We start from the raw sequence: 16,246 nt of genomic DNA, 5'->3' as shown, positions 1-16,246 counted from the left end.
GGAACGCAACAGTGTTTCCAACAGGATTAGCTGTGTCCACAGGTCACGCTTTCACAGATTTGCGGTCACACGACACACCCCTCAGCCCCACAAATTTCAGGCTTGTCACACAAGGCTTAAAAAGGGAATTTGCTACATTTATAAACTATGGTTTTTCACATTTAAAAAAATTATGGATTCATATAATATCGTTGCCAACATTTTGTTTCACTGATGTTATCGATACTTAGAAGGACAACTAATGATCACTATTTTTTATACTGAAAGATTACTTTGGTAATGCATACTTCTTTGTTTGCCAGATCAGGTGTTTACATTATAGGCTAACTGGTTTCTGGTTGCCCAAATCAATGAACAATTCATGCTTTGTTCCCTCTAATTTTTAAATTGTGGCTGTTGGATTGGAGAAAATCATACATTGATAAAAAGCACTCCTTTGGAGTTTGTTTTAAAAAAAAGTTTTATTTTTGACTCAAGATAAATTCAAAGTAAAGTATCAGGTGGCAAATTCTGGTGGCTGGCAAGGCCACATGGAATTAAATTACTATAGGTCAGTCCCTATATAAACAGTGAATATAGCTGCTGCTTTAACTCAACGATGCATAAAGAAATCAGGTTATATTATCTCATGTTACATTAAAAAAATATTACAACTGTGCATAAAACTGTGCAGTGTCGATCTGCCAATGTTATTATTTCCCAACCCTAAATGTTCCCCAGTCTCAATATACAGGCACAAGAAATATATCATACTATGACCCAAAAATTACAACTAAACATGTAAATGTCATGATAAACAATGCATTGTGTTAAAACTGGCAATAGTTTTACTGTGTGCAACATTCTGTGAGTGCAGAGAAGTCCACACTCCATGTTTACCATAGCAGTGCTTCTCATTATCTTACATGCAGAGCAATATGAGTATTCTCTTACATACAATATTTTTATGTCAAATTATTTAGCATTACTAAAGAATAATATTCAAGTCGTATTTTGAACTATCCCAACCGCGCCAGTACTGGACGCACTGCAGCAGAGCGTGTAGCCTACTCTGATATATTTGTCCACGAAACGGTTACTATTTTCAGTGCATGACTAATGGTACTACAAGAGAGCTAGTGACAAACAGAAAAAGGGTGCAAAGCCCACTAATGACAACTGGCAACTTGTAGGTGTTTGTGAAGTACAAATAATTACATCTGTGATTCAGTCAGGCTGAGCTGTACATTAAACTTTTATGAATGCACCCTAGGCTCTCACACATCTTAAAACCCACGATACAGCTTCTATTACTATACGAGTGTTTATTGTGCTTCTGCAATACCTATAAGGACTCTTGTGTCTGAGTAACACTCTAAGTGATCCGTCTTATCTTATCCCAGAGCAATACACATCTAATGACTTCTTTAAGACTAGAATAAAACAGTCCTGCCATGTTAGAGTCAGACTGGATGACCACTATATTCCCTGATGTTTTCTTAAATTCTTTCTAAAAACCTTATTGCAATGTTTGCTTAAACAAGAACCTAAATCCCTTTGATATGCAGATGAAACACAAATCAAACACACATTCCACCATTTCCTGCGGTGGAAATATCAAATGAATTCTATCACTGAGCAGTGACTTGCATACGCACAAATGGGAGAACATGATCAGGTAGTTGCACCAGACCACCCATTATGATTTAAGGATCTCACAGCAAGCCTTAAAATAACTGAAAGTTTATTTAACAAACATTACCTATTTTCTGTTTAAGCCTTTTTTGGATAGATGACAAATAACGATAAAAAAAAATTTGTGCTGGCAACTGACAAATTAATCTCACTGTTGAGTTCGGGCAAACATGAACACAGCACAAACAACACACTTTTATTTAAGTGAAATTAATTATATTTTTTTGTGTGTTTTCAGATTCTAAAATGCTTTGGGCTAATTACAGCATTTTAGTTCCAAGTTCTGTGGCTGAGGTCTCGGTGCCCACTACCATGCCTGGAAAAAATCTGGGGAAATACTGCCATCTGTTTGCACAGAGACTTTTCTAGCCTAACATATCACATGAATTTCAACTTTTAACACTCTGTAAAGTTTACAGCTTACAAATGTAAAAACATATAACAACAATCAGTGATTAAAAATAGTACCAATTATAAAAAATATTATGGAATTCAGAAATGTAAAAGTAATTAATGGCCAGTCCAAGTTCCATCTAAAGAAAAAAAAACATAAATCACTAGGGTAAGAACCTGAAAAAGGCACAAAACAGCAAGCAGAGGAGGTTACAGCATTATCCGCTGCCTTGTTGTTATTTACCTGTGGAGGCCCCGATTTTACGGATTAGGGCTGACATTCCAGTGCAGAATTTCTGTCTCACAATGAAAAACAACTCTTCCTCAGGAGGGAAGACTGACGCCCATGGGTTAAAAAAAAAAACTTAAAAAAAACAATTTGTTTAATGTAACTGACTTTCACTGAGAATATAGTTCAGAGGCCCCAAAAAGTCTGCAGCAATCCTTCAGGGACAGACATCCTGAGTCGGGGTGGGGGGTGGGGGGGGGGGTTGGGTACATCACCAAAAGTATCTTTGTATCCAAACCATCTGCTGGCACCAGTGTGCAATTTTCTGTTGATTTGAGATTTTGTAATCACCTGTAATAAGAGACCATCTATTCACTTATACTAACCTCTAACTCCACCCCCAGCTAGGATAATATAGGCTAATGAGCCTGGCAAGAGCCCACACTTTCTGCACTATGTTTAAAGCAAACATATGATGACGTTATCGTCAACACTAATTTAGGATAAAAATACATGCAAACCGAATAGTCCATGCCAAGTCAAATCGAGAGACAAAACACACACACACCCGTGTGCGTGCGTATGCACCCACACAAACACACACGCGCACACACACTTAGGACACATATACATTTTGTACCACAGCTGTACAACATTACAGTATTTGAAACCTGGAATACAATGGGTTAGGTCTATATAATTAACAGCATATCTGCATCACTGGGATGCAAATGAAGCTGATTACAGTTCTAAATCACAACCCTGATGAAAATTACACAGTTCAGACAAACGTTATATATAGAGTACAACCATTTCTACATTTAGTTTTATTTTTTCCATGAGTATTTTCCACTCATGTTTTCCTATATCTCAGTCCCTGCTGGCTGCTGGCCTCCTACAGCTCACAAGCCATCAGTTATAGATTGAAATTAAACATGTCTGAGTAGCATTGGGGTTTGTGGAATGGCAGTATAACGAGAGGATGTACATTCAACTCCTTGGTGGGACAAGATACTTCTTAATTTAAATGACTTTTATGAAGACCCAGCTGTACAAGTGAGCGAGGTGTAAAAAGTCACCCCAAATAAAGGAATCTGGTAAGTGCATAAATTATGCAATGCTTAAATATTAATGGCAGCCACACACCTATTTTCCAAATAGCCAAACCGCCCATAATGTTTTACAGCCGTCTGGAAATCAGATCACGAGGAAGGCGGAAAATCACTGTTATACAGAGACCGGCAGGCAGAAGCAAAAGACATTCAGTTTTAGTGTTGTTTCAAAACTGGGGGAAATATATGCACGAGCAAGACAACCTGAAATACAGCAACAACAGCAACCACAGGGACTGTATTACTTCCCTCTGGTGCATGCTTAATTGGATAGTAAGTTGAAATGACAGCTGTACCTCTCCATGTTCAGAACAGAGCAAACCACTGAACCTTCTCTGAACCTCAACCACAACCTGTCCATTCAGTCTCTCGGTTGGAGAACAGCAAGTTAAATATACCAGAGAAGGCTAACCTGCGCTTGTAGTATAGCACCATCTTTTGGTTAAAAAGCAATACGAAATTGCTCCTGTAGAAAGTTAAGTAGTCAAGTAAATTAAAAATCAGAAGAATCCACCCAATTACTATAGTACAATTTTGAACTGAATGAACCTTTCAACTTTAATTACACCTTCAATTACAAGTACAGAACATATCTTCTCAATCAAAGAGTGAATCCACATCCTTCCTTCCTTCCTTACAGCAAGATTACATTGCCTAACTGTGGCACTGACTGAGAGCAAACCAGTGAAATGTCCTGACTCACTGTGGTCCAATTACACCCCAGTTTAACTAGTTAAAAGATCCTTATTTTTAAACCGTAGCTGTCTTGTCGTGTAAATTATGGCAAAACATAATTGTCGTACATCACGGGGGGGTCCTACATACAGGTAGTGCTTGAGGTCAGTTAAGCTCACTTCAAAATGCTTTGAGATGTTTGGCAGAAATAGGGAAGTGGCACACTAATCCAGTTCATACATTCATTCAAGTTGTTACCCTGCGCTGCCACCTAGTGTTGATAATGTACAGGTGGCTTAAATATATCGCTAAATTAAAACTCAGTCTAAAATTTGAAGCCAGGCATTCATTCAAGACATGAAAACAGTGAATCGAGCAGTGGAACTGAATGCACTGTCTAGTCACAGTATATAATTTTATTTTGGAATCCGTGTATCTGACTAAACAAACACTAAGCTGAGCAAAAAAGAGCACCCATTAATGGTGTCCACTGCAGCAATGGAAAGTAGTGCAGCTCATTTCCCTCAGAACTAATTCAATTACTGGAGAACATCACCTTTTAATCAAAGTCCGCTCCTTTCCAAAAGTCTGTGCCAAGGTCAGTGATAGTGATTATTAGCATGAAGGAAAACTGGTGCTGTTTTCAGTTATGTTTTACAAAGCACACTGCACACTTTAAACCATGTCCCTAAATTTGGTCTCAAAGTCTGTCATTTCTGTAGATAGCAGTTATGTTGCTATATTCTTCTTAAACCATTTAGAAATCATTTGTAGGAACTTACAGGAGAGTATTGTTACAGAACTTTTTAATTAATCTGCCAGACACAAGCTGTGCTTCTTTCAAAGACTTTGCCCTTTGTGTGAGAGAATATTTTCAAGCCAATTACTCTCATGGGTGCAAGATTATCGCATCTTAATTCAGAGAAGAAAAAAACGCCTTTCTGAATCATTGAAACCTACTGCTTACACTCATTAATCATACATTTCTCTTCATTCAAACAAACCCTGTTTTTCTAACTTAAAAAAACACGTCCCAAGACTGCTAAGCTGACACAGCACTATGAAAATAGCAGCGGTGATCTCATGCACTCACCTTCGTACACACGTCAGCTACATGCTTCCCAGTGCTGCTACAAAAGGCCACCCTTTGTACCTGTGGCAGCAGGCAGGTCCCATTCCTGCTTAGCGGACGTCCTGATAAAGGGCAACTAAGCGAATGCAGTGACATAAGTTCCCAGAAAGCCCAGAGAAGTGCTGATGATAAGATAAGAAATTAAATGCTAAGGAGACTTGAGAGTTAAAAATAAAACCTCCATCGACTGGAGGAGTTCATTTCTACACTATCGTTCCCGACGATGTGACTGGGGAGAATGCAGGACAGTAAAATGTCGGGAAATTACACACTGCGAGGACTCGCTAGCTTGATTTACGGCCCTGTAGTACCAAACACAAAGCCACAGCTTTTAGCAAACTGCCACATCTGAATACCAACTTTCCTCTAATCCACTTTTTTCAGACGCATTGCTTTATTTGGCTGAGCTGCAGAATAAAAATCCAAAATATGCTGCACACAGCTATGTGAAGATAGTATTTAATTTCATGAAAGTCGTTTAAATGTAACAGAATAGTGAAAAGGCTAGGAATAAAAATATTTACAGGCATGTATGATTAAGTCTAAACTCCCAGTCTTGTTTTCACACATTTTTTGCAACCACACGCATGAACCGTTCAAGCTTTTTGGAGATAACCACTGGGCAACCAAAATCAACAAACCACAAATATGTATCTGTCAGAATTCAGTGTACAGTACTGTATGTGCCAGCAGAGGAAACAAAGAATGAGAAACATATCTGCAGGAGACCGATCATTGCACACTCGTAAAAGAGGGTGGTGGAACCTACCTCTCGTAGGTGGATGTTCTCCTTCTCCTTCTGGTCCAGGATGACCTCCAGGTGGCTGACCTGCGACTCGGCCTCCACCATTCGGCGGGCCCTCTCTCCCTCCTCCTCCATGGCCTTGGAGGGCAGCCCCTTGCTCTGCAGCATCTCCAGCAGCTTCTTGATGGACTCGTCGCGGGCATTCAGGGTCTGCTTCTGGGTCTCGATGCGCAGCTCCATCTCCTCCAGGGTCTTCCTCAGGAGGAAGAGCTCCTTGGCCTGTCGGTCGTGCTCGGCCTGCAGCCGGCGGAAGTTCTCCTCGTTGAGCTCGAAGGTGAACTGCTCGGCACCGCGGTTGCCGCTCTCCTGCTGGAGCAGGTGGTTCAGGTCCCTCTGCGTGCGCAGCTCGTCCTGCAGGGCCTGGATGGTCATCTGCAGGTGCTGCAGCACCAGTGGGAAACACATTAGTGTGGCAGAGTAAAGGCGAGGCCAGCCTCCTTCTCCTCAAGGGCTAAATCAAAGCCAATATCACTAAGTGTTTCTTAATTATTACAGAATACATGGGTATAATGACAGGCAAAAGAATAAACATGTTTTAAAAGGAGGTTTTTTTAACATCACACAACTGAATGTAAAATGTAGCATGTTTACAGTGTGGCCTATACACCCTGGAGTGTGTTCACAGTGTGGTGCTGTGTACCACTGACTGAATTCAAATGTATGAGTTTATTTGTGAGATAACCCATAAAGAACTCCCATTTGGAGACAAAGAATGCTAAAATGTAACTAATACAAGGAGCATCTGTTAAATGACCCTGGGGACCACAGTAAAATCAAAGGAGCTATAAAGAATGCACACCAGTCACACAAAAATAACATGCTGTTTTTTTCCCCTTTTGGAAACAGTGATAGATTAAGTATTCTTTCCCTTTGGACAGCATTAGTGTATACTGAAAAACCAAGTGGCTCAAAATACAGCTGTTTGTGGCTGCAAAACGGCAAAAAAGTGATGTGTGTGCAAATAAGCAGCTAATAAAATAAGATATTTAAAAATCATATATAAATAAACCTATTATTAATCAGTGTGTGATTTTGTTTGCATAATAACATTTCAATTAAAAATTTGGAGATTTGATATCTGTGCTCATCTGGGTAATTACGTATTTGTCTTTTTTCTCCCAATGTTGCACTTTTGCTCATCTCTACTGTGTAACAATGCTGGGTACCTTAAGACTGGGCACCACTAAAACAATCTGCAATGTTTTCAACAATACTGAGATCTCACATATCTTTCTGGATACATGGCTTTTCTGAGAACATCTTCCATTTCACTACTCACCTTTTGAGGTGAGCCAAATAATGATGATGGTTCAATTTATTTGTAGATTTTCACTGTTTCCATTATATGGTAGACATATACTCAAAAGAAAATGACCCATAATCAGGTAATTGTTCCGTAATCAAGTGTATGTGTGTGTGTGTGTGTTTTGGGGGGGGGGGGGGGGGGGTGAAGGAACACTTGTAAACTTAAAGACTGCCCACTATAAGATATTTTTTGTACTGCACAAACACACAATGTTGCAAACAAAGGACAAACCTTAGTTCTCTTCACATCCAATGGCTGCACAGCATGGTGAATAAAGAAACAATGCACCAAAATCACAAAAAGTGTGCGCAAAGAAGCAAATGGAAAACAGAATAAAAGACAAGCAGAGAAAAATAACATTCCAGTGTATACACCCATATACAAAGATGCAATACAAAAAAAAGCAAAGCAGAATCTCACAATTAACTGTATACTTATTTGCTTGGTATTCAATCCCAACACTTCAGTTCCAACACTACAGAATAACTGACAAGGAAGAACGGCTTCACTGCGTTTACGCATCTCTAAGGTGACAATTACTGTAATCTATCTTCTGTGTATTTTAACAGAATATTTTTTATTGTGTTTAGTACTAATTAGACATGTAATGAATAAAATAAACATTTATAAAATATATATATATATATATATATATATATATATATATATATATATATATATATATATATATTTCTGGGGAAAATCCCCAGTGAAACAATAATCACCAGAGTGAGGCAATGTTCAAACCACCCACAGCAAATCATTTTTTCCCCCACAATGTTCTAACCATGTACAAAGGAACGAGAGGACTATTCACAGTGTTAATGTAGCTTAAGTAAGGCTTAAGCTTAAGTAAAACTAATGAATAGATAATTACTGTTCAATTGAACTTGTGCTTATCATTGGTTTGATTCTTAGTTATTATTTCAAATAACATATTAGTACTATTTCTATACAAAAAAATTACAATGCGGTATGAAAACATCTTATATGAGGCAAAAATCTAAATTCGAATCATAAAATACTTCCCTGATTCTGCAAACGGGTCAGTTTAATAACATATAAGAAGAACATAGGCTTTATTTTGTGATCGGAAAAAAACGGGCTTATGAAGACTAAATGCAAATACGCTAAAATGCTAAATGCTGTACAATAGTGTCTCATGAGCCCATGGGCATCATACTTGTGTGTAAGACACTGAAATAAAACCAATCAATCATGTACAGTTAATCTGTAAATAAATAATGCAGAATATTTAATGGAATTAGTATTAAATTAATTTCATTAATGATCTTAAATTAATAAGTAATTTCCATGAGTGGTTTTAAGGGAAACTGAATTTCTTGGACTGCAAGTGAGAACATACAATATTCTTAGATGTGTTATAATTAATAGCCAGTGTTAACTGCTGGAACTAATTATATATATAATTTATTTCTTAAAATAAACCTGGAAAATATTTCTTTGATGAGTAATAATTTTCATTGCATGTGAACCATTTGACGATTCATAAACATTCAGGAACATTATTCTCTATTTTTTTGTATTCTCTATTTTTTCAGTGTCACATTAACATTGCCAAAATTCCTCACTAGAAAAGCTGGTATTTCACTGTACATTAGATATTTCAACCCAGTCACTTCTTAGCATTGATTTCCAATAGGCTCCATGCATTTATCAAAGTCAGAAGCAACAACTTGAACTTATACCATCTGGACGGCAGCCTAGTTCCCATCACAAATTCATACAAGTCAGGCACACACTTCACCCCAAGAAAAAGGCTTTATCTGAAGCCCGAGGGGGAAATGATTCAAAACTATTAAATAAGTGCAAATGTTGTGCATTTGTTAAATATACACAAATGGAGGGAGACTTAATACATACATAACTGTGTGTTACATAAGATCTGATGTAGGCATAAATACCAAAAATGAGCTAAATTGCATATATACAAACAACTGTCGTACATAAGGTACACATCAGTCCAAAATACATAATGAATTAAGTTGTATTCTAAATACAAATATAAAATGGCATCATATCAAATGGTATGCAAACTGCTGCATTTCTAATGCAAGCATATACTCTGTGTTCAGATGAATTACACGTCATCTTTGCTCACAGATATTTGTGGATTGTAAAAATGGGATTGTCCACAGAGCATCTGATTAATTGGTCCTGATTGATCTCTGCATGTTTAACTGAGCCCCTTTACTTTAAGCACCACGGCAATTTCACTTCATAATCATTGACAAGACGGAGTAATCATCAGAGAATCATTAGCCTCTTACTGCTGGGAACAAGCCAGGTTGCACAGCATATTGTTTCCCCAGCAGATGGCAATAAATAACCTTGCAAAGTGAGTGAAGGCAGCACACGCCCTCTCAGCTGCTGGACTCCCTGTCCTGTATCTCCCTGACGCTTATTACCAGCCCTGTCAGTGTTATACAAAAATCAAAAATCTGGGGACAGTGCACCACGGAAAAATATCATTTTTTACAATGGAAAATCATCATACACAAACATTTGATACTACAATGTCCTGTGTGGGTTCAGATTTCATTGACACACCGCACTCATGCATATGCACTAGCATGGTGGCCAGAGGCAAGTGACATTGCATATATGTGAGGGGATTATTTGCAGTTAGAGGGATGCAGACATTAAGGGATGTGGATGTTTGGATCGTGCAACATGCTACATTTCATGCTGCACACAGGTCACAGCATAAAGTTCTCTTGAACCCTTCTTGTCATTCAAGTTAATCTCTGGAGGAAAAATGATATTGGTAGACCACGCAAATAGCTGTGACAAAAATAAGACTGGCATGTGGGCACAATTTGAAGCTGTCTTACTGCAAAGGGCTTACAGTCTTGCAGTGAAAATCATACACAAAGCCTCTGCCTGTTTCTGTCAGTGAAGCATTTACTCAAGACAGGATTGTCTGAATTATAAAGTATGCCCTTGCCACACATCCATATAGGCAGACAAAGGAACCTCCCCACAGCCTGTGCTCTAATCCAGCAGTTAAAGCATCACCGGCACTCTACCATCACCAGCTCCTAGGGTGCCACTCCGCCCAGCTGTTAAAGCATGACTCAGCCAGAGCTCAGGAGCAGCACAGGGCTCACAGTCACGCCAGTGATGACGGAGAGAAGGCCTGTGCACACTGACAGCACGTCAGTGGAGAGGGGCTTCAGTGACCTGCCCAATCCTGTCAGTGTCAGAACCATCGCACAGCTGTTGAATTTATGAGAGGGTCACATTTGTAGAGGAACCAAAGGTCAACCAAAGGTTTAGCAATGTCATTTGTGACATCCTGTATTCCAGACCCAATGTTACATTTATATTGTTTGCAGAAATAGTCTGTACACACAGTAAGAGAGATTTTCATTTAGGTTGAATGGCATTTATAGACCAAGGTGAGTACAAAGTTCTCTCTCTTTCTCTTCCTACTGGAGCACAGATGGTAGAGCAGGACAGTTGGGAAAAAAATGACACATTTATGTCTTGGGGTCATTTTAGTGATGAAGGTGACATTTAAATGCTTATTTTTTCCCCAGATACCATTTCCTAAGAAAAAGTATTTAGCTAAAGCTAAATAAAGGCTACCACAGACCTATTATTATTATATATTAGCATATCTACGCAAATGTTTATAACAAACACAATATCACTATGAAATACAGTAATATGAGCATATCCCCAAGCAGCAGGAATCAACACCCATAGCACATATTCTCCTTTGTCATGAGAATTTCAGAAAGTTTACAGTGGATGCGTTATGCAGGTATACGTAGGTATAATCATGTTATGGAAACAGTCTCTGGCTCACAGGCAAATGGGTCAGAGGAACATACACTCTTCAGCACCACTGCTCTTCAAGTGGGGTGCAGTGTGCACAGCGGTAACTGAAGAGGCACAATTGGAGATTTCACATTGAAATAAACTGTACAACAGTTTATGCTTTTTACCTTCATCCCAGGAGTACTGCATTAGCCACAGCATGTCAGTCTGGATCAAAGGGGTGCAGTAATAATGTTTTACCACAAGACGTCTAAGCTCTACCAGGTTTGATGATTGACAACGTGATCTGTAATTCTGTTTTCCGTCACATATGGTTTCCATGTGCCAGCTCGACTGAGAGAGAATAGCAAGTTGCTGCTATAAATCTGCAATCACATACTGAAAATCTGTTTAAAATCAAAAGTGCTTTATTATCAATATTATTATTATTAGTAGTAGTAGTAGTAAATAATAAATGATAATACTATTAATATAAGGTTATACTGTATTATGATATGTTTTGTTTTCTGCTGGGGTATCAGATTGTTTTGTTTGTTATTTATATACTTAAATATGAATTTTTTGTATAATTTTCCTGACTGCACCCTTACAAAGCTTTTGCTGGCAATCTTATTCCTGGGCACACACTTAGAATTGATCTGAAGTTTAGCTGACCAAATATTGAAAGTTAAGGAAGATCTTCACAAAATTACTATATGTTAACACTGGCTTCAGTATGCTCAGCAAGTTTGAAATACAATAACTATCCTGCCTTGAACATATTGATACAAAATTTTTAAAAAGCCACCTCACCATGCAAAGAGTAGCATTTCTTAGTTCTAGAAGACCACCACAACATGTCAGAGATGTGATACAGTAGTTATGACCACTTCCAACAACTTGCAATTGGTTCTATACACATGGTGGAAGAGAGATAATATCATTGCAAGGTTGCAGTTCAAGCAGTAAAATATGATCAGAAATTGGCCGGAAGTATAGCATTCTTGTTGGAGACTAATGTAATTGAGCACACTGTAGCGACTATATCTCATCAATATGCTCTGTATGCCAAACCATCTCAAGGGATGCTCACACTTTCAGTACACTCCAAAGAACGTCCACATAGATCTAATTCCTTAAAATGCACTGTAGTTTAATAGAGCAGTACACAGAGGGTTCTGCAGAAATAGCAACCTACTGCGACAGACAAGTAAAAAAAAAACTGTCAGTCTGGTGCGAATAATTAGCAAGGCAGAACAAAGGAATGCCTACAGCTGAATAACCCTCTTCCATTCCCTAAGACAAGCATAAATTTACCACAAAAAAACAAAAAGGCGCTGGATATATGATGCATGAAATGGCTCAAAACATTATTTTATACAACTGCCATTACTCTAAGCCTGTTGCCTAATTATTTTAGTGATTAAACTTGTGGCTGTTTTGTATGGTATTTGTAATGGATGAATTTCTTTGTGACAGTTTCAATTTGAACCATTTTAATAAGTGATCTGATCTATTAAATAAGAAAGATTTGTTCTTGTCCTTAAAGCTTTGTTTTGGTCATCATTTTAGGACAAAAGGGACTTGTTACACATAATATTTCAAATAATTTATCAGATTTATGAAAAAGGGACTATGTAAACTTTATGAACCTTAAAGACCGTCCTTCTGGCAAATAAAACTTAATATGTATTTTTAAGATGAAAACCATTTCAAAGTCAAATTATAACAAAGTAAACATTTTTACTGGATGAGTACTATCCAGTATGATCTTATCTTCCTTCATAGAAGATCAGCCCTAATAACATGAAACCTAAAATAAGTGCCATTGAATGAACAAAGTATCAATATGCACTGGTGCTTAAACACCTTATCCATAGGTGACAGTAGAACTGCAACCCCAAAGGGAACAAATTTGGGCAAGGGAACAGATTCAGGCACCAAAATGGCCGCTGATGGACGGGCTGATTTGACACTAACCGCTACAGACCGGCTGGTGATGGGATGAGACTTGTGGTGGAAGGACCTGAGGGGAAAGCAAAGGCTGCAGCCTCCCATCCTGATTCTCCCCTGATGAATGTGCACTGTCTTGTTAGGTAGCTTTCACCTCAGCGCATAGGAAAGACAGCAGGATCAATAATGAAATCCTGCTTCCCTGGCAAAGGTCATTTAGATTTAACGATTTGATACCAACCAGATTGATGCAGGATAATTCAAGAGGAGGTAGAATAAACAGGTCATTATTCTGGGTCTTAATCATTCTTCTCAAATCATTCTTTTTGTATTTTGAGGCCAGCCTTCACTGTGTTGAGTTCAAAGCAAATATAACTCAACACAGTGGGAATTCTCCCTGGCAGACAAATAATTGGCAGTAAGTCTGTGTGCCATGTGGGAAACACAATAGCTATGACTCATATCTCAAATGTGAAGCAACACCCTAAATTCAGAACACTACATTTCTTTATAATTCTGCAGAGCTCTGGTTTAATAAAGATATGTAATAACAACTCCACCAAAATCCTACCAATAATTGAATAATGCATGTTTTCTTTTCTTCATGTGTACGGAAAATACAAAACAATTACTCAGAAAATAATGCAAACAAAATGTACCAGGAGTGCATTTAAATTTCCAAAAGGTGCTAATTTAAAATAGCGGTTATTGGTGAAAATGCATAAAAACAGAGAAAATATGGGGAAAACGATCCTAAAGATTCAGGCACTCCAGTGGAATAATCTAAGTCTTTAATGTGGCAGCCAGAACAAGAAACACATTGTTTCACGCACTGTCTGTCACAATACAGTCTTAAATATTTCCACTTAGTTTTTATACACTGGCTTTTGACCCATTTCCCCAAAGCCATTTTAACTCATAAGAACCTTGGAAACACATCAACATTTAATTTAGTTTGGGTGATGCAAAATAGCACAGGAATGCAAACATTTTGTTTGTATTTTGCACTGCTGTGCCCACGAAAGCAGGCAGCTGATGACGTTCTCCATTTCAGTTTTCCACCGAAAACAACTCAATTTCCAAGCCTTTTCAAGGGACCTCAGTAATGGATGATCTCATATATCTTAGTGAACAGAACACACAAGAGCAACATCTAATACATGGAAATACTTCAACCCCCACAGTGCTGTTCCAAGGCTTCCAGGCAGTAAATGGCCAAAGATGGAAAATCAGCAATACTTACTTAACACTGCAACATTAGCTCATGAAAAAAGCTACCATGTAGGCCTACACTACTCGCAACTGTCAATCAGAGATTTTATGCCTTAAAATCTTCAGAAGGATAAATCAGGTATTGGCAGATGAGATTTTATAAGCATATTGAAACTGATTCATAAAACAACATTTAAGGGGATGGCTTTAAATGATTGCTCTCGGCGACAGGCTTTTCCTCTTACTCCACTACCCCATAGCTGCACTTCACAATCACAGCAATGTGTTTTGAGAAGTCACCCTTCTGTTGACAAGCCAGCCCCAGGCCTTCTTCTGCCGCTGAGATACTGTTTGCTTGCGCTGCCGGGAGATGGCTACTCTATTTGTCCCAAGTGAACTACCTACAGTACAACACTGTCCATGGCCTCATCAGAGACCATTTGCAGAGAGGACTGATGGGACAGTATGCCCTCTCTGACTATATAAATGGTCCGAACAGAAAGAGAGATGTGAAATTCCTAGAGATGCATTTAATCTCACTTCTCTCTGAAACCTCCTCCTCCACCCTCACCCCAAGCAAAAGCCCAATAACACACCACTAAAGACACGCACTGAAACAACCCAAACACTTTACTGGAAATGAATCAATTAGTTTTACAAGAGAAAACAAATAATAGAGGATTAGAAGGCCTTGCCAAGGCTTCTTGCTGACAACAAATACAGGTGCTGTGTTTCACCCTTGTTAGCAGCACTCCTCGTACTAATATGAAGCTTTGCATTTCATCGCAAAGATGCCTAAACTCTGTTAAAATGTTCACAATATTCAGATGATAGACCATTTACCATTCAATCATCACCTCAGAAAGGTGCAGATTTGGACAACCTGAGCAAGTTTTCTAAGGCAAGATAATGCCTCTACCCTTTTGTGACTATTTTCTAATATTGACACAATGTAAAGGTTATCTTGGAATGCATGTGATTTTAATCACTGTAGTACTTCTTTTATAGGGCTTTTTTTAGAGTTTGTGTCTTTCTTTTTCTTTGTTAACATAAACAGTGAAAATGTGTCAGACAAAAACAGATGGCGAATGGGCCAGTGCATTGAAAAGAAACAAGGCAACTAATATAGTTTATATGACCCAGCAAGCAAATGAGGAGACAAGATGTAATGGTACCTTTAAAATAATTTTCAATGAAGCTGAACGTAAACTTACAGATTATCAAATTGCCAGTGCATGAAACGAAGAGAGGAGGAGAGAAAATGGCATCTGGTAAATATACAAGAGCATATCAACCCAGAGGAGACAGCTCTCCAGAAATATCTCCTCAGATCAGCCCTCTGAATTTTAAAGAGCTTCATAACCATGACCCATGCTAATGCGCTAGTCCCTTCAGCTGCACATGCGTTTCCCCAGTAGAGTTTCCATTTGCTTTGCTGACTTTACAATCAATATGAATTAATGTAAAAAAAAAATGTAACAACTCTGATTAACAGAAGTTTGCTTTGTTAATTTCTTTTGAAGGATTTTATGAAAGACCTTCAATGTTCAATGTCTGCACGAAAAGGTGTAGGCTGTGGATTTGAAATGCCTGGTAACCTGGGTTCAGTGACATAAAAATGATGTGTACCATATCGTCCTGGTTGCTCCAAAATTAGAATTTAAGATTTCAGATACGTTTCGATTCTGTGGGCCATCCTGCCCCACAAAGGTTCTTTTCATTTCTGCAGCCAAGAAGAAGAAGACTCTATTGTCTCCTATCGGATGTAACATGGTATCGCATCACTTAAGGCCACACCATTTCAGTAACTTCTCGGCTAAACTGATTTTAAAATTACACTGAAATATCACAACCTTGCTCAGTCAAGGCCTTTTTAAAGAGATGTGCTGTTTTTACAAAATAATCCAAAACGGGACTGATGCCGCTGAACTGCACATTGACAGAGTAAGCATTTACAATGGGAAGGTTT

The 16,246-nt window shown here is 38.4% G+C and overlaps 1 protein-coding gene across 12 annotated transcripts in view; it reads right to left on the bottom strand.

Annotated features, from left to right (window-relative positions):
* Positions 1-16,246, bottom strand: part of LOC135234092 (ERC protein 2-like) — a 232,480-nt gene that overhangs the window by 198,931 nt on the left and 17,303 nt on the right. For 8 of the 12 annotated variants that reach the window (XM_064298265.1, XM_064298255.1, XM_064298254.1 and 5 more), the window contains exons 3-4: positions 7,558-7,581; positions 5,985-6,401 (exon numbers count right to left, since the gene is read on the bottom strand). In XM_064298265.1, coding sequence (XP_064154335.1) covers positions 5,985-6,401; positions 7,558-7,581 — 441 coding nt within the window. The remainder of the gene's footprint in view (positions 1-5,984; positions 6,402-7,557; positions 7,582-16,246) is intronic. The other 4 variants (XM_064298256.1, XM_064298260.1, XM_064298262.1 and 1 more) reach the window with 1 other exon arrangement.

Source organism: Anguilla rostrata, chromosome 11 (genome assembly GCF_018555375.3).
Source record: "Anguilla rostrata isolate EN2019 chromosome 11, ASM1855537v3, whole genome shotgun sequence".
Classification (NCBI taxonomy): domain Eukaryota; kingdom Metazoa; phylum Chordata; class Actinopteri; order Anguilliformes; family Anguillidae; genus Anguilla; species Anguilla rostrata.
This window is presented reverse-complemented; position numbering and strand designations above follow the sequence as displayed.